The sequence below is a fragment of the Urocitellus parryii genome, chromosome 4, assembly GCF_045843805.1.
Source record: "Urocitellus parryii isolate mUroPar1 chromosome 4, mUroPar1.hap1, whole genome shotgun sequence".
NCBI classification, from domain to species: Eukaryota; Metazoa; Chordata; class Mammalia; order Rodentia; family Sciuridae; genus Urocitellus; species Urocitellus parryii.
In genome coordinates this window covers 149,189,842-149,208,929 of record NC_135534.1, presented here as the reverse complement: position 1 = coordinate 149,208,929, position 19,088 = coordinate 149,189,842, and the positions used below count along the sequence as shown (strand labels likewise).

The 19,088-nt window shown below is 38.7% G+C and overlaps 1 protein-coding gene across 1 annotated transcript in view; it reads left to right on the top strand.

Annotated features, from left to right (window-relative positions):
- The first annotated feature begins 8,116 nt into the window (after nt 1–8,116).
- Nucleotides 8,117–19,088, top strand: part of Ermp1 (endoplasmic reticulum metallopeptidase 1) — a 51,466-nt gene continuing 40,494 nt past the window's right edge. The window contains exons 1-4 of the mRNA XM_026391480.2: nt 8,117–8,647; nt 10,121–10,422; nt 15,278–15,405; nt 16,218–16,323. Of these exons, the coding sequence (XP_026247265.2) occupies nt 8,313–8,647; nt 10,121–10,422; nt 15,278–15,405; nt 16,218–16,323 (871 nt within the window). The 5' untranslated portion in view covers nt 8,117–8,312. The remainder of the gene's footprint in view (nt 8,648–10,120; nt 10,423–15,277; nt 15,406–16,217; nt 16,324–19,088) is intronic.

The following is a 19,088-nucleotide window of genomic DNA, read 5'->3' as shown; positions in this document are numbered from 1 at the left end:
TAACAGAAAAACTTGGACTTTTGTTTCTGAATCTCTCAATTTAGTCTCCCAACCTTGCAGGATCTCACAGATTCACTTTTCCTCTGGTTAGGATGCTGGAACCGTGGAGGAGTCAGGGGGAAAATAGTTCAAAAACTTTAGGCTATGAAGTAAGCCATTTTCTTTGACTTTTCTAAAGACTCAGAATACCTGCCACAGATCTGTTTTTTGATTTTTTCTTTAAAAAACTAAGGGTGAAAATTCTAATTTAGTAAGTACTTTGAATTGTTTGACAGTAGGAGGCTACTGAAGCCCAAGGCATTTATTATCATTACAGTTTATGACAATTGCAACAGAGTAGCAAATTGCTTTATTGACACTGAACTTGGGTAAGTATCTATCTCTGAAACTAAGAATTATTTAAAAATTCTACCTACTACAGTCAGCTATGCACACTATATAGTGAATAAAGTTTTTAAGGTGAAATTTACCTAATATAAAAATTTAAAAGTAAACAATTTAGAAGTATTTAGTACATTTCAGTGCTACACAGACCACTAACTCTATCTAGTTCCAAAGTATTTTCATTACCCCAAAGGAGTCCTCATTCTTGTTAAGCAATTGATTCTTTTTTCCCTTCCTCCCTGTCCCTGGTAACTACCATCTCTGTGGATTTACTTGGATATTTCATATGAACAGAATCAGACAATATGTAACCTTTCTTGTCTAGTTTCTTTTACTCTTTTTAATGTTTTCAAAGCTCATCCCCCTTATGGCATGTATCAGAACTTCATCCCTTCTAATGGCTGAATGATATTGTGAATAAGTTTTAATTAAAAAACAGAGAATCTATTCTTGATACTTCTGGCTTTTTGCTCATTGATTGCTAATATACCAAAGGGAATTAAGACTTGAAATGACAGAGGAAAGCAGGTTCTCTATTTACAAGGCCTCTCACCAAGAAAGTAGTTTTAAAGAGATATACACAGGTAGGGACATAAAACTATTTCCAGGAGTAGAGAAAGTAGAGTAGGAAGAAACACTTAACAATTAAGTGGTTGCCTTACTTAAAGTAAATATGCAAGTTAAATTTCCCTCAAGTTTATGCTGCAAGTTGCCTTTTGGCAACTTTAAATTAGATTGGTGTGCATGGTGTAGTGGTGCACACCTATATTCCCAGCAGCTTGGAGGCTGAGGCAGGAGGATAACAAGTTCAAAGCCAGCCTCAGCAATTTAGAGAGGACCTAAGCACTTAGCAAGACCCTGCCTCAAAATAAAAAATAAAAAAGGGTTAGGGATGTGGCTCAGGGTTAAGTGCCTCTGGGTTCAGTCCCTGGTGCCAAAAAAAAAAAAAAAAAAAAAATTAGGTAGGTGTAAGAGGACTATTTCTTTATACCTACACCAAGCCAACTGTGGAGGGGTTGGAACATTGGAAGATGGTATATTCCCTAAAGCCATGCAGTTTCCTAACTGCCATGCAGATGAAGATGCCAACCACAGAATAACAGAATAATAGCAATGAACAAACACATCCTGAGCTTTACGCAGGTCTCCTGGTATAGGGCCTAGTAGCCCCACTCTCAGATGGGGAAACTGAAGCACAGCACAGTTAAATAATTTACCAGTGGTTACACAGCAGGTTAGTCATAGAGCAAAACGTACTAAAGTAGTTTGAGGGCAGAGCCCATCCTGAGAACCACTGTATGATATATCTGTTTTACAACACGTGTGACAAGGTAATACATGGTTCTGGCCATTGGGGATGGGGATGGGAATGGGGGATGCACAGGAAGGGAGAAGATGGGAAGATGGCAATGCAGACCTGCCATTCATAAAGTTGAAGGAAGGATCTGGCCCAGGTTCCACCATAGTTGCCTCTGTGCCCTCTTAGACATGTGGAACAGATGTAGAAGAAGACCTTTGATGACACCATGATTTGCCATTTTAGCCTGCATACGAATCACAGGTTATAGGACCCTACCTGCAGAGAGTCTGCTGCAGTAGGTGGAGCACAGGAAGGTGATTTTCTGCAGGTCCCCAGGTGTTTCTCATGTTATATGGTCCTCAGACTACAGTTATTTAGTTATTTATTTTCATACTTGGAATTGAATCCAGAGGTACTTTATCAATGAGCTACTTTGCTAATTTTTTTAAATTTTTTATTTAGAGAGAGGTTCTTCCTAAATTGATGAGGGTCTTGCTAAATTGCTGAGGCTGTCCTTGAGCTTTGGATCCTCCTGACCCAGCCTCTGGAGTTCCTGGGATTATAGGTGTACATTGCCACATCTGGCCTCAGACCACATTTTGAAAGACATTTGTCAGTTTCATAAAAGATCCACTGTTGTTTCTTTCCTCTTTGGAAAAGCAACAGCTGCAGAGGCTATTTTGGGCCAGCAAGGACCCAAAGAAGGTCACAGCTCATAGGTCAAGTGAAACCAGTCCTGGGTAGAGCCTAGGAATGGGGTTCCTGGTGGTGCATGAAGTGCTTAACTATTTAGAATGGGGGTGGGGAAGAGTGGGGCTGGATCTGCACTCCTAAGTGCTTTGAGCTCTGGCAATGCATACCCTCATGAATGTTTTAATAGACTGAAACAGCCAGTTTCAGCATGGAGCAAATTCACATGAGTCAGCTTCCCCAGCCCCCAAACAGCTGAGTCATACCCTTCTGTCCTAAGTCACCTGCTCCTGTAGCCCAGTGGAGAAAGCAAACAAAGCCCTCAGTGTGTGGCCTTGAAATAAGTCCCCAGAAACCTTCACGTCCTGGGTTCTATGAAGGAGAAAAAGAAAATTCAGAATCTAAAGCCATTCAAAAACATGTGCACTGACTCTTCTCTCATGTCACAGGCTGAGTTTAAGAAATGATAATTAAGTGAAAACTCTTTCAAAAATTTGTTGGTTCAGCAATCGATTAATTACTGAATCTTTCCCCCTAAGCTTTTTAGTGGAAGTGTGCTTGGAGCTGGGATGTAGTTTGGCAGTAGAGTATTTACTTAGCATGTACCAGGGTCTGGGTTTGATTCCCAGACCTAGAAAGAAAAAAAAAAAAAAAAGAAAAAAGAAAGAGTTCTTTGAGAAAAACCAAAACCAGAGATCAACTTTTTGACACTTTGCTCCCCTGTCGTATCACATCCATGTAGGGCCTAATTTATAAACTGTCTAAAGATTAAAATGACAGTGCTCAATAGACAAGTGCTTTCCTAGGCACAGAGCTGCTAGAGCCTGAACACAGGTCCCTGGCTTCTAAAGGAAATGCTGAACTCATAGTAGGAAAGGTGGAAAAGAGAGAAATGAATAAAGAGGAGGAAAAATCCTACAGAGATAACCACTGGCATTGTCCAGTGAATTACCTTCTACATATTTACTATTTATATAGTATACCCTTATCTATTCAATTTTGTACCAGACTTTGGTAATACGGCATTTAATTCTACATGATATTCCAAACTCTGAATGTACTATAATTTGACCTTTTCTTTCTCCTTCTATGCTAAAGTCATTTCCATACATTTGACTTTTATAGATGAACATCCTTTTGCATTTTTCCTCTGTAGCTTCACATGTGAGAGAAAATATATGGCCTTTGACTTTCTGAGTTTGGCTTATTTCACTTAACAAAATGTTCTCCAGTTCCATCCATTTACGGGCAAATGCCATAATTTCATTCTTCTTTAAGGCTGAGTAATATTCCATTGTGTATATACACCACATTTTTTTTTTAAATCGATACATTTGTTGAGGGGCATCTAGGTTGGTTCCATAGCTTGGCTATTATGAGTTGAGCTGCTATAAACATTGATGTGGCTGCATCACTTAGTATGCTGATTTTAAAATCAATATACTAGAGAATATCTTTTCTAATTGACCATGGAAAGAGAAAACTGGCTGTGACAGGTTCAGTGAGACACAGCTGGACTTGCTTCCTAACTCCTCTTGCCTCCCTAGATACAGGGAACTAGACAGCAGGAGTCCAACTCAGGTTTGCAGGGGAGGTAAGGGTGGTATGCTGTCTTAGGCCCCATGGACAGCTCAGCTCATGTGGGGCAGGTAGCAAACTTCTAAAGAGAAGTCAGATTTGCATATCTGGCTTCTGTGCCATTTGAAATACCCTTTCCTGATGGTTCCTAGGCAGTCTGACATGTTGGGGTATGCCCTGTAGTTGACCATTTTCACCAGATATTAAAAATTTAGAGATTCATAGTTAGGAATATTAATTGTCTAGTAGCATCCTGAGGCCTCAGCTTTAGCATTAATGGATCTAAACCAACCAACCAACCAACCAACCAACCAAAAAACTAATGGTGTTCCCTGAACCTCAGCTCCATCCCTAGTCCTTTAAACCAAACTGACAAACCCTTATTCTACCTAAGTGAGCATATTAAACCCAGCTATGGGCAACAGAACTTCTCTACAATATTTATACAAGATCTTATTTGCATTTGTAACCCTTGCTCTTCTTGTTTTTTTAATCTTTTGACTCACTGTCTTTCAGGTTTTGACATCTGCTTCTGTCTTTTGCATTTAGTTTCGACTCTCTTCTCACCTTTGTCCTGGAACCTCACTTAATTTCAATGTCAATGTACATCAGGTAAAAGGTCTCAGTCCCAGGGAACTTCACCCCTGCCCTGATAGGCCCTCTTCCAAGAAAGGAGAAACGTAGGCTGTGGTTTCCTTCTAAGGCACATCTGCTTTGGAATGGCCTGTGTGGGAGCCAGAGGCTGGCAATTCATCTGAATCCTGACAGGTCACATGCCCTTCCACTCATTTTGGCTAATTTACTAGGAAATATCCAAGAAATGGTGAGAGAGAAGGGTCATGGGGCATCTCTATGCCTGTTGCTCACTCTAGCTCTCACTTTTTCATGAAGGGACACACAAGAAACACATACTTGTCTGACAAACTAAATGAATGGATTTAGTCCCAGTGATCAATAGCTTATCTTATAGGGCATCCATCTTGTCTTTATCAGCAATTTGATACATGGGAACTAGAGCCTGCATTTCAATACACTGTGGTCATCTTTCTGCACATAAATCAGAGTGGCCTCAAAAGCTTCAAAGGCCAGACATTATCAAGGTCTGTTAGCCTTTGTGATGTAGGTGTGATCATTCCTGCCCTGCCTGGGATTGAGACTGAGTGATCTCAGGAAACATCACTCAGAGCACAAACTTTCACTGCTCAAAATCATGCCAAAGTCCTTGCTGTGACAGGAGCTCTCCTTGCTCTGGTCCCTGTCTGCTTCTCTGACCTCTCTTTTCCACTGGCCCCATGGCTTGGTCTGTTTTTGTTACAGGCCTTTCCCAGTGTTGCTTCTGAACATACCAGCTCAGTTTCCTCTGCCTGGAACATTTTCTCTCAGACTTATGTGGCCCTATTTCTCACTTCATTCAGGTTACCTCAAATGTCATCTACTCAGAAAGACCTTCCCTGATCACTGAAATACAACAGCAGCTTCTGTCATTCTCAATTTCCTGCTGTATTTTCCTCATAGCACTTAGCCCTGACATTTTATTCACATACACTTACACTCCTTTTGTTAGAATGTAACCTCTGTGAAGGCAGGAACATTGATTTGTTCTTCTGTTTCCCCACCCTGATTAGTAACTGACAGAGTAGATATCTTACATATGATAGCTCAAAAATATTCAAATATGAATGCCATAGTATATACAAGTCTAAGAGAAAAACTGCCTTTTAAGAACTCAATTATAGGTGCTGGGGATGTGGCTCAAGTGGTACCGTGCTTGCCTCAGATGCGTGTGGCCTGGGTTCGATCCTCAGCACCACATACAAACAAAGATGTTGTGTCTGCTGAGAACTAAAAAAGAAATAAATATTTAAAAAATTCTCTCTCTCTCTTTAAAAAAAAAAAAAAAAAAGAACTCAATTATAGCTTCATTTGCACTACCCAGGGTTCTATGATTATCATGATAGGAAAATCACTTCTAATCTATAAAGGATTATTTAAGGAAAATTCTCTAAAATAGCTTTTAATGAGAATTATGTGTGATATTATTCATATATATATATATATATATATACATATATATATACTGATTAATCCTCCTTGAATCCCATTAAGGCAGATATATCCATTAGCACAGATAAGAACAACTGGTCTAGGTAAAATTATAACTTAAATAATGCCATGTGTATTGAAGGTACCAGATCTAGGAACTCAGATTCCTGAGTTCAATAGCCAGTTTTTTTTTTCTATTATGACACACTGTCTCCCATAGGGTCTGGCCAGAGACATTTACCATGAAGTATTCATTCAGAAAGAGTGAGCTCAAGTGATTTACTCAATCACATAGCTATTTTGTCCCTAGATTTCTGATACCAATCAGCTCAGCAAATGATGGCACAAAATAAGTAAAGCATAAAAGACTTTGAGACATTTGTGACCTTCCCTTAAGCACCAGAAACCTCCACATCTTGTTATACAGTGGACACAGTTGATTTTGAGGTTTTTCAAAGATGGTAGAAAGTCTAGGTTTCAGAGGAAGTAAATAGCAAAAACAGTTGGTTCTCATAGAAGGCAATATATACTCATTCCTTTATTTAATATTACTTATTGAATGATGACATGGGCTACGCACAGAGCTAAGCACTATGGATGTGGTGATGAATAAATAAGATGGACATTGTCTTTGGCTTCACAGAGCTTACAGACTAGAAAGAATCTCACAGAGCTAAAATTATGTTGTTTCCATAAAATTGTTATGTTTTCACTTATACATTTACTTAAGAATTATTTATTGTTGGTGCAGTGACATACATCTATAATCCTGACAGCTCAGGAGGCTGAGGTAGGAGGATCATAAGTTAGAGGCCAGCCTCAGCAACTTAGGGAGACCCTAAGCAACTTAGTGAGACCCTATCTTTAAAAAAAAAAGAATTATTTATTGATTATATACTACACGCCAATTTTGTGTTAAGAGCAGACAACAGTGAGCAAAACCAGATATGATTTCTGCCCTAATGGAACCTACAGTCTAATGAGGGAAACATTAAATAATCCTGTGCATATCTGGTCAAATAAGGGAAACAAGAAAGGCTTAATTTTCTTAAGTGATTCTTGTTTGAGGAAGTACCATTTACACATTCTCTCCCAGGCTTATGTGGCCTTGTTTCTCACTTACACTGAGATTCGAAGGACTGAGTTAGAAATTAACTAGGCAATGGGGGAAGGGAAAACATTCTGGGTAATCCAAATAGCATATGAGAAGATCATGTTGTAGAAGAAAAGATGGTAAGCAGGAAGTCTGAAAGAGGCTAGTGCGGCTGGAGAGCTGGGAATAAAAAGCATTCTGATGGCAGAGGAGCCTGAGAAGTAGCTGGAGGAAAACCATAGTGCATTGTATCTGACAAATGTATTAAGTCAAAATTGTGCAGTGTGCTTTTCCAGTTGGTTTCTAGATAAGGCTCATGGTACTGTATCAACTGCATGCCCAGGAAACACAAATGAAGCAGAGAGGCTCACTGCACAAGCAAGAGGGAAGAAGACTAATGGCTAGGATTCACACTAAAACCAAGACTATGCTTCTTACCACGGAGGGTGACACTGAAAAACGAATAAATTTTTTGGATCTTCTTCTCCAGAGTGTCGTTTGTAGTAGAGGAACAAAATGCTGTTTTGGAAGCCCACGGAGTTAGATTTCAATTCTTCATCTGCTACCTCTAAGTTTCTCGGGTATTAAATAGAAATAGAAATATTTCCTTTTCCGGGTTCTTAGTATCAAATAAGACACTGTTAAAGTACTTGGGACAGTGTTTGATTCTTAGCATGAACTCCTAAAAGACACGAGGTTATAAAGATCTGATTAGATTGTTCATGTGAAAGCAAAATGAGCCCTATTACTCATTTTAAGAGTCAGGAATCTACTCTTTCTGAGCCTGTTCTAATGTTCTTTACGAAAGTCGGGCCATTGTTTCCCTCATCCACCAGGTGCACCATAAAAGCCACCGTCATTCTTTTTTAAGCTCTCTCTCTCTCTCTCTCTCACTTTTCTCTTGTTTGGGGTTGTTCGTTTCTAGACTTATGGGTGTTTTTCCATTTGGAAATCTCTGTTCCCCATCAGGCTGGGAAACCATACAGGAGAAGAAATACCTACCACGCTCAGTCTGGGCCTACCCTACCGTGGTCAGAGGTCTGCCCAAAGTAGCTGGTCGCGACGCGGCCGGACGGGCCAATCAGAAGAAGTTTGGCCCTCTGCAGTTTCCGTCCGCTCACTAGGAGGCGCTGCGGTGGCGGCAGCGGCGGCGGCGGCGGCAGCGGCGGCTGCCGGGGCCGTCGCGGGCTGGGTCTGTTGGGCTGGCGGCTAAGGCTGGTGGCCATGGAGTGGGGCTCTGAGCCGGCTGCTGTGAGGCGGCATCGCGTTGGAGCCGAGCGTCGGGAAGGACTGGAGGCTCCGTCGCAATCGGAGAGGGAGGCCTCGGCTCAGGAGCCCTTGGTAGACGCGGCCAGAGGCCCGAGGACGCGGAAGAGGAGCCCGGGGGGTAGCGGCTGCGCTAGCCGGGGCGCGTGGACTGGGCTGTCCGAGGCACGCGCAGTGGTGGCGATCGCTGTCTACCTGCTCGCTCTCCGGTTTCTGGTACAGCTCTCGCTGCAGCAGCTCGTGCTGCTGGGGACCTCTGGGCACCCCGGCGAGTTCGACGCGCGCCATGCCAGGTACCGGCAGCTCTCGCCCGACTGCCCGCGCGTCCCTTTGCGTTCCCTTCCCGGGCGCAAGGGCACGGTACCTGCGTGCACCTGCCGGTGCGGGACGCGTAGGTTTAGTCCCCGCATCGCAGGTGCACGTGGGGTGGGGTTGCCTTAAGTGCCCTTCTTCTGGGGTCCGAATGCCTGGATGGGGACTTGTCTGGTCTCCTGTTTATCTCGTGGTACGTATGTACAGATTGGGGGTGGCCGGGTGGATTGAGCCTCCTTTTTCACTTACACGTGGAGCTGCCTTTTTCACTTACTCATGTGCTCTCCTTGCACATGATTGGTTGTTAGTGGTATCCACATCTTCTGGAGCAACTTCCACTTTTTGCCTTGATTAGCTTTCTTACTTTTAAAATGAAATGAATGAGAAAGAAATAATATGTGTCCAGACTGTACTATAAATTCGGTTTTGTGTGTGTGTGTGTGTGTGTGTGTGTGTGTGTGTGTTGGGGGGGCACTGTTGAAAGAGTCTAGTGTAGTGTTCTTTCTGAGATTTACAGCCCCCAAATCTGAAAGCTATGGAGTCTCAGTGGAAAACCCATTCGAAATTTTGCACACAATTTCAGAAGTTCTCAAATTGTCTTTGGGGGTGCCCTAGGTTAGTGACTGTAAGGTTTAACCTTTTGTTTTTAAAAAGACCTTTAGGTGTGTTAGGAAAGGTGATTAAGTTGGGGGTATTGTAATAAGTGTCCGAAAGTTAATAAAATCATAAGTCAGCAGTTTTCAACAATCATTGTGTTTTAAAAACTTTTTCTTTGATTGCAAAGTGCTGAAAGCTTTTTAGGGACTTTCTGGAACACCCCTAACCCTCTCTTTTTCCTTATTTGTAATGCATTGAAACTTTTTTTTTTGCTTTAGGATAGAGTTGTTGTGGCCTGAATTGAAGATTTTAGGTCCTGTGTGCACAGAAGGAAGGCTGAGTCCATTCCTCACCAAATGTTTTTCTTTGCTTATTTACCCTCTTGACTTGATTGTCTTTGCTTATTGATTTCTGCCATTTAGAATTGGAAACCTAGAACTAATAACCTTCAGGAGTGGTGGCACCCTGAAGTTGTATTCTCTCCTATCCAGCCTTCAGTGTTCACACATTTTGAATATGATCCTGTCTTTCTATTGATTTGTTATGGAGATTGAGAGAAATTGGAAGCCGGATGGGTAGATAAAACTGAAGGCATTAACTCTTGGGAGGCAAAATAAAATGATGGAATTTTACAAATGATTGTTCTATAGGATTGGGGATGTAGCTCAGTGGTAGAGTGCTTGCAAATAAGTGCTTGATTTAATAACAAGGCAGTATTTTTTTTTTAATAGGAGAAACCAAAGAACTATGCTTTTTTTGAGGGAAGAAGTGGCATGTAATAGAAAAGTTGCTCTGTATTAAGTGTTGGTTTTAAGCCTACAAGTGTTTGTCATCATCATTCTTTTGGCTGCTTCCAGGGATTATCTTGAACATATAACATCCATTGGCCCCAGGACTACAGGAAGTCCAGAAAATGAAATCCTGACTGTGCACTACCTTTTGGAACAGATTAAATTGATTGAAGTTCAAAGTAATAGACTTCACAAGATTTCAGTGGATGTACAACGGCCTACAGGCTCCTTTAGCATTGACTTCTTGGGAGGCTTTACAAGCTACTATGACAACATCACCAATGTTGTAGTAAAGCTGGAACCCAGAGATGGAGCCCAGCATGCTGTCCTGGCTAACTGTCATTTTGACTCAGTGGCAAATTCACCAGGTATGTACCTGTTTTGCAGACATTTTAAGACTTAACAGCTAAGAAAGTTTATTAACAACCTGAAGATGTTTGGGCAGTTTTGGGGACCATTTTCTTAGACAAGTCTTTTTGTTGTTGTGATGGAAGGTATCAGTTTTAAGATCTAACCATTCAGTTTTCTCTTATGTGCTTCATTATTATTACTTTTTAAAATATTAATGCTGGTAGCCCAATCATGAAATGTTTTTGGTAGACTGAAGCAGCCTAATCAGTGTTACCAGTCTGTGTCCTGTGTCCTAGAGTCAGGTCTGTCACTTCAAGTGTTTATTTAGTTAGGTATTGTAAAAGTAGTGGGGATACTTTGTAAAGAATAGTCTTTGCCTTTAAGGGATACATGATTTGGAGGATACCACTTCTGGCAGTTTCTGTTGACTTGTAAAGGGAGAATTTTGTGTGCCATTGCTGTTAGAGTACACAATTAATTTAAAAATCTTGCTCTCAAATACCTGGAAAAATAGGATACTTGATATTTAGGACAGTTCCTGATATAATGTATGTTTTCCAAATGATTGAAAATCTCCTAAATAGAACTTTCATTTTGTAAAATAAGATTCCTCTGAAAATTGTTTTCAATAGTTAAAGTAGGAAAAGTGGATAGATACAAATAGAAAATAGCATTTTACAATGTTATCATTTAGAATGTACTTGGCTTTTTCAGAAATCAGTATGCACATATTTGTTATGTAAAAGCTGGAGTACTTTCCTCCATGTTGGAAAACCAGTGGTCTTTTATGTCAGAATAAAAGCACTAATAAAACAAGCATCACCCTCTATAATACATCAGTTCTGGGAAGGGGCAAATAAGTATCATAATTGTATAAAGGATATTATATAAGAAAGATTTGTAAATAAGTAAATGTAGGGCTGGGGATGTGGCTCAACTGGTAGCGCGCTTGCCTGGAGTGCGTGCGGCCTGGGTTCGATCCCCAGCACCACATACCAACAAAAATGTTGTGTCCGCCGAGAACTAAAAAATAAGTATTAAAAATAAAATTCTCTTCTAAAAAAAAAAAATAAGTAAATGTAGAGGAAGAAAAAATAATTTTCCCTCTGTCCTTCATAGTTCTTAGATGGATTGAATTCCTGTAATAACAAAAAGATCGTTTTTTTGGTGGTGGTGGTGGGGCAGTGCTGGGGATCTAACCCAGGACCTTGTGAATGCTAGGCAAACACTTTACCACCGAACCATATCCCTAGCCTGAGAAGATAGATTGAAAAGAGAAAAGTCAAAGTTTATTACCATGTATTACAAGGAAGGTATCCAGGGAAAATGAGTAAATATCAAAGAGGTGGCTTAGAACTCTGGCTTATATAGCATCTTCAACAAAAACACAGTGCCTTTTGGATTGACAAGACAAAGGAAAAGGACTCCGAGTCTCCATGGCCAGCAAATTGTTTGAATATAAATATATTGTAGATAAAGCTAGTTAGTAAAGTTTGTTATTTAAATTTCTCTGCTGCAGTTTCTAGGTTAATAAGGGTCTAAAATTGTCTTTGCTGATCAGCCTTTGACCTTCTTGGTAGAGAGGGAAGGTAAAATACCTCCATAAATTTATATCCTATTGCCTATTTTAGGCAAATAGGAGGAAGGCAAGAGCATTTATCCACTTCTCAGTTGCTTTCAGTTCAAAATAATCCTTATGCCAAAGTGGCATATATTGGAGTGGCATATTCTGTTACTCTTGGGGCCAAGTGTTACAAATTGCATATGTAGTGTGCTAATTAAAGAATGGTATTTTTGTGAGCCATTAGAATCCATTTTTACCTAAATTTTTATAAGAATACCTATACCAATAGTCTCAAGGAAATTTCTGTCAAGAAGTTGTTAAAAATAATAAAATAAGGTTTTGCACATTCATCAAATAGACTATTACCTAAATTATTCTTGTGGGATAGAAATTGAAGTATGAGTTTTTTTTGTTGTTGTTGTTTGTTTGTTTTTTGTACTGGGGATTGAACTCAGGGGTACCTGACCACATCCCCAGCCCTATTGTTTTTGAAACTCAGGAACTAGTACCAATTAGGAGTAATCTTATTCACACAAAAGCCTTAATTATCTTTTTGAGTCTGCTGTGAGGTTCTCAGTCATTGGTAGAAGAGTTATTGAGTTATTTGGGGAGTGGCTTCAATTTTGGGGTTAATTCTAAACAGAAAGGTATGTTGGTCAACTACTCCCCTTTCTTTCTCTTCTAAGATACCAGAACCATTAAAATAAGGGAAGATAAATGGACGGCATAATTTATTAATCAACCCTGTAATGATAAATATGTTTAATTTCCCTTTTACTTTTAATAAAGAAAAATTTTATTGTTTGCTTTTTATTATAAAATGATTCTCAGCCTCAAAGTAAAAGTAAATGTTTTGGGGCTGGGGTATAGAGCACTTGCCTCACGCATGGTAGGCACTGGGTTCTATCCTCAGCACCACATAAAAATAAGTAAAGATATTATGTCTATCTTTGAAAAAAAAAAGTAAATGTTTAAAAAAATGTTTTTATTTCTGGACGGCACTTAAAAAAATTTTGTAGTTGTAGATGGACAGAATGCCTTTATTTTATTTGTTTATTTTTATGTGGTGCTGAGGACTTAACATAGTTTCTCACACATGCTAGGCAAGCGCTCTGCCACTGAGTTATAGCCCCAGCCCTTTTTTGTTGTTGTTGGTAATTGGATTGAACCCGGGGACACTCTACCACTGAGCTACATTCCCAACCTTTAGTTTTTATTTTTAGACAGGGTCTTGCTGAGTTGCCCAGGCTAGCCTCCAACTTACCATCATCCTCCTGTCTCGTCCTCCTGATTCCAGGTTCATGCCACCATACCTAGCCAAAGGTGGCACTTTTTATTTTATTTTATATTTTTTAGAGGGGGGGGGTTATTTATTTATTTATTTTTTAGTTCTCGGTGGACACAACATCTTTGTATGTGGTGCTGAGGATCGAACCTGGGCCGCACGCATGCCAGGAGAGCGCGCTACCGCTTGAGCCACATCCCCAGCCCAAGGTGGCACTTTTTAGTAATGGCAACATATTCTTGCAGAATAGTAATTAGATAACTATTACTTTGTTTCATTTTGATTAATACCACAATTCAGTAATCACTACCAAGACAAGAATTGTTAATAGTGTTTCTTCTTCAGTAGGAATTGGATCTAGAATTCAACAAAGCCCAAACAAGCATTTTTATTTTAGCTGGCATCCTTAACCCCTTTTGTCTTATTGTGTCAGATGTAGAACAGCCATAAAAACTTAAATTGAGCAATAAATATACTAATTATGTCCACTTTGAAATAATATTTGAACATTAAGTTCCCAGAATTGAAAACTTGGAACTTCATGGAATAAGTTTACTGAAAGGAGAAGGAAAAATTAACATGGAATGCCTCCCAGGTTTTAGGTACCAGTTTTGTCTTGTATAATCTTCACAACAAACCTGGGAGGTGACTGTCATTATTCTGCTTCCTAGACTGGAAAATAGTGGAGTAAAGCAAGGGCTAAAATTTATTTCCTAATCTTTCCTTTTCTAAAATAGCCATTAAACTGGAGCACACTGCCTCCCAGTGTGTAGATCCAGAAATGCTCTTGCTTGGGTTATGATAGAGTTTATTTACTTGGAATACTCTTTAAACTTATTGTTTTAAATTTTTTGTTTATTTTTGGTACCAGGGATTGAACCCAGGGATGCTTAACCATTGAGCCACGTCTTCAGCCCTTTTTATTTTTTATTTAGAGACAGGGTCTTGCTAAGGCTAACTTTGAACTCAAAATGCTCCTGCCTCAACCTCCCAAGCTGGGATTTCAGGTGTGAGTTACTACCCGCGGCTGTTTGAACTTTTTATTATGGAAAATCTCAAATACATAAAAAGAGAATGTTTAATGAACCCCATTGTACATTCAACTTCAGTGATCCAATCTTAATTTTCTGCTTCTACCCCTCTGTTCTTTGATGATTTTGAAGCAGATCTTAGCTATAATGGTTTCTCTGTTTTTCATTCTGTATTATTTGACATGATCATAATACTACTAGTTACTTCACCTATAAAACCTAACAGTAATTCCTGAATACCATCAAATATCCAGTCAGTTCCTTTAACTACCCCTTCAGTGCTTTAAAAAAAAAAACAAGGCACCAGAGTCCTTTTTATAATCTCCTTTAATCAACATATAAAATTTCTGAGTTAAGAGGTTAGGAGATTTGACTAATTCCTCTACTTTGTCAGTGGTGGGACCAGATATATGATTTAGTTAGGCTACTGTGTCTACCAGACAAATGTTTTCATTGTGCTTTTCCATCATATGATTGATCCGCTTGGAAGAACCTTAAAAAGTACTGTACCATCCAAACCATCCCCTCTGTTGATGTGGAATGATTTGTAGCTTTTATGATCTTGGTAGGAAAATAAGCAAGAAGGGAGTGGGTGACAATGGGAGATGATGAAGAAAGCAGTAGGTACCAGAAATGAGAATATTAGAGGATGCAGAATAAGGAGAAAAAATGATAAATAGCCTTCAGTTGCTGAGAATACCAGTTTTCAGTATAACTTTAGATCTCATGTGTTTGCTTTATTCAATAGATACAGTCTACTGTGAGCCTGGATTGGTTCCAGTCTCTGATTGTAAGTCAGTGAGCAAACCAAAGATCCTCATGAGGTTTATCTGTGGTAGGGATAGTGGTCACCTGACAATGACAGAGTTATGCTTCTGATCTTGCAGCTTTTGTGATTCTTCTCTGAGGGAAAAAATTCCATTCTTAGGCATTACAATTATAATGTAAAAGTTCTAAAATCTGAGAAGCAAATCTGTTTTTTTGGTTTGAAGGTGCCAGTGATGATGCAGTTAGTTGTTCAGTAATGCTGGAAGTCCTTCGTGTCTTATCAGCATCTTCAGTATCTTTACGTCATGCTGTGGTGTTTCTCTTCAATGGTGCTGAAGAAAATGTCTTGCAGGTGAGAACTGTTTTAAATACCAGGCTTGAGTAATAATGAGAATAATAACAATAACTAACACTTATGCATTTTTATTATTCATATAAATAGTATTATAAAATGGTATGCAAAACACATATTGTACCTGCCAGTACTTTAGAAAATCCACTGATGTTAACATGTTCAGTATATGAAGAACTCAACTCAGAACAGTTCATCTTGGCAGTGTTTGATTTTTTTGAGAGCTCTTTGATGGCATAATAACTCATATTTAGTTTTCTTTGGAGTTACAGAGATGTTTTCAGACAGGCATATAGAATGAATGCACTGCCATGCGAATTATCTCTTCCTTACTCTTGTTCTTTTTGTCTTTCTTTTGCCCAGCCTCACATTTACCAAGGATGTTGTTTGGCACCACTCATGGCACCACTCAGGCTGCCTCTCTGATAAATGACTTTCTAAAACTCAATAGACTGGTGGGGATGTGGCTCAAGCGGTAGTGCGCTCGCCTGGCATGTGTGCGGCCCGGGTTCGATCCTCAGCACCACATACAAACAAAGATGTTGTGTCCGCCGAAAACTAAAAAATAAATTCTCATTCTCATTCTCTCTCTCTCTCTTTAAAAAAAAAAAAAAAAACTCAATAGACTGCACACAGCCATTAGATGTAAAGAGAAACAGAATGTCTTCAGTGACTGCCTTTGAGAAATGATTCTTTTGTTCTTATATTCTTTACCTCATGAAGATAGCCAATCTGTCCTTTTAAATAAGTACAGTAAAAAATTTAGGTTCTGATCATTTACCCTGTATTTATTTTCTTTCCTTCTTGTTAAGGCCAGTCATGGTTTCATTACTCAGCACCCCTGGGCCAGCCTGATTCGTGCATTTATTAACCTGGAAGCAGCTGGTGTAGGAGGGAAAGAACTTGTGTTCCAAACAGGTATGCAACACCATGCTCTGTGTATTTTAATGCAATTCTGATTTTTTTTAAAGTGGAAAGTTTTTTAACTTAAGTAATTCCTTAAACAATCTCTTTGTTTTTTATTTTTGCTCAGCAAGTGCTCTTTTCACTGAGGAACATATCCACCGTCTTTAATGAAGTATGTCTTGAATGAGCATTCTTTATAGAATATAAAAAAGTATAAATTTACCTAAGTTTTCAGAGTTGATAAATGGCAGAGCAGGATTTGAATCTAGGCAGTTCAGGTTTAGAATGTCATGTAGGTAGTGAACATTTTATTCATTATGGGTGATCATGATATAAATAACTTTAAATGAGAATCATTTCATGTATTAAAATAAAAAAATTTATGTGTAGTTTTAAGGTATTTAAATTTATCATTGAATTAATTTGAATGTGAAAAGAAATCCAATAATATTTAATCCACCAGAGAAATGATTAAAAAAATTTTTTAATTGATTTTTTTGATACTGGGGATTGAACCCAGAGGTACTTTACTACTGAGCCACATCCCCAGCCCTTTTAAGTTTTTTTTTTTGAGACCCTTCTCACTGAGTCGCCTAGGGCCTTGCCAAGTTGCTGAGGCTAGCCACCTTGAACTTGTGTTCCTCCTGCCTTATATTCCTGAGTTGCTGATATTATAGGTGTGTGTCACCATTCCCAGTGAAATATTTTAAATTTTATGATTAAGCTTTTTAATGATAAAAATTACAGTTGATAAATATGTAATTATCATCTTTCTTAATTCAAAACTCATAGATTTATTTAGTCAGGGTCTACTAAAATCTGTCAATGGAAGTTCCATGCCTTTTCCCTGCTCTATTAGAAATTTGGGTTATGTATTTTATCCAGACATAAACATTTGCCAGAAGTTTTTAATATTGAGTAGTGTGTTGGGTGAGATTGGTGAGGGAAGTGAATAAGGTGATAATGGGAACTTGTTTTATAGCACCCATGAAAGATATGGTATTGTTTAAGTTATGAAGTTATGCTAAATGCTAAGTGTGTTTTTGTAACATGAGCAGTACCATACTTACTATCCATCCAACTTAAGTTTTTATGCTTCAAAATGGACGTGTGTTTTACTTCAGCTAAGCCTCTGAGAATCTCAAGGTCATAAGATTAAAAGCAGCGAGGTTTTTACTTTTTTTTCAGCTCTCAAACCTCATTGCTTCCTTTTCATCTAACTAATGAGAAGAAGCTGGACTCTAACATAGGAGTAAGTAGCTGCTACATTTTATTCACACCTCTGGGATGTCATTCAGGGTAGGAAAAACACATTCAACAATGACCAAATAAAAAAGCAGTAGCAGAAAATTTGTAAGGAAAGAGGACTTTAAGTTAGTCTTTCCTCTTTTAAAAATCTCAGGGCTTCACATGAACAGTAGCATGTCTGTGTGTTTTCCTTGTCATAAGTATACTGTATGCTAAGTGCCTTTATATTCATGCTTTTAGTTATTGTCACAGCACCCTATCCCCATATTCCTCCTATCCAGGTATAATCCAGTGTTATATGCTAGTCTGTAGCTTTCCTGAATTTTTTTCTGTGTGCATATATATTAGCATATTTTACATATGTATAGACCAAATAGTTGAAAGCACATTTACCTAGGGTTAGTCAGGTTGAGTCCCAAGTCAGTTTCTTTATTTATTTATACTTATTCAGTACTCACTGTTGTTAGGTCTGACTAGCCCAAAGTCCTTATTCTTCACTTAATGTATGTATTTTATTTAAAAATTCTATAGCTACATAAATTTTAGAAATAATTGCATTATCTGGAAGGCTATAAATAAATTTAATAATGGTCACAGTTAAATAGTGGGTATTTATTGGTGGAACTAGGGAGGTTGTGCCTGGAGCCGAGAGGGGGCAAAATGTGAAAAAGCAGTTTGAGCTCTACACTACTTCATGAAATAAGACAATTCTTGTCACTACTATTTTACTTTCTGAATTGTTTAAAATTTTGCAGTGCATATGTTACTTTAATAATAAAGCAAAAAAGTGACTTAGGACTCAATAGCAGAATGTTTATATATAATTTAAATGTTTTACTCATTCTAAAACCCTCATATTTCGAAAGTAATATATTTCTGAAGGATCATCAACAAAAGATTTGGATGAAATTTTATACTGTTCCCCCCCCCCCCTCCTAATTTTGGAGCTTATTCTTGTGGCTAAACTGCATACCTGAAAGCTTCCTCTGAGTACATTCTAAAATTCTTGTACCTTTCCCAGTATTGCTTTCACTTTTGATCCCATTGCCTACAAAGACTAGCTTTTGTGGGTATGTTTTTCTGAAAGTTAGTATTGTTTCCAAGTTTAACTAAAAGAGGATAAATCCAGATTGGGGTTGTGGCTCAGCGGTAGAGTGCTTGCCTGTCATGTGTGAGGTACTGGATTCGATTCTTAGCACCACATAGAAATGCATAAATAAAATAAAAGTCCATCGACAACTAAAAAAATATAAAAATAAAAACAGATAAATCCTCCCCCCGCCCACCCCTTGACATTTGGAATTGTGCTTGAAAGCATAAGGCAGATGGCTCTATCCTTTGCGTTTTAAATAAGACCTTTTTCTGTGTGGTAATAATTTACTTGTCCTGTCCTAGAAACTTTTCAGTTAAAACAGTCTGTACTTTCTAGTTTTGTTGTCACTTCTGAGAGATGTTGATTTGGGAGGGTTTTTAAAAAATATTTTTTAGGTGTTAATAGACCTTTATTTTTATTTATTTATACGCGGTGC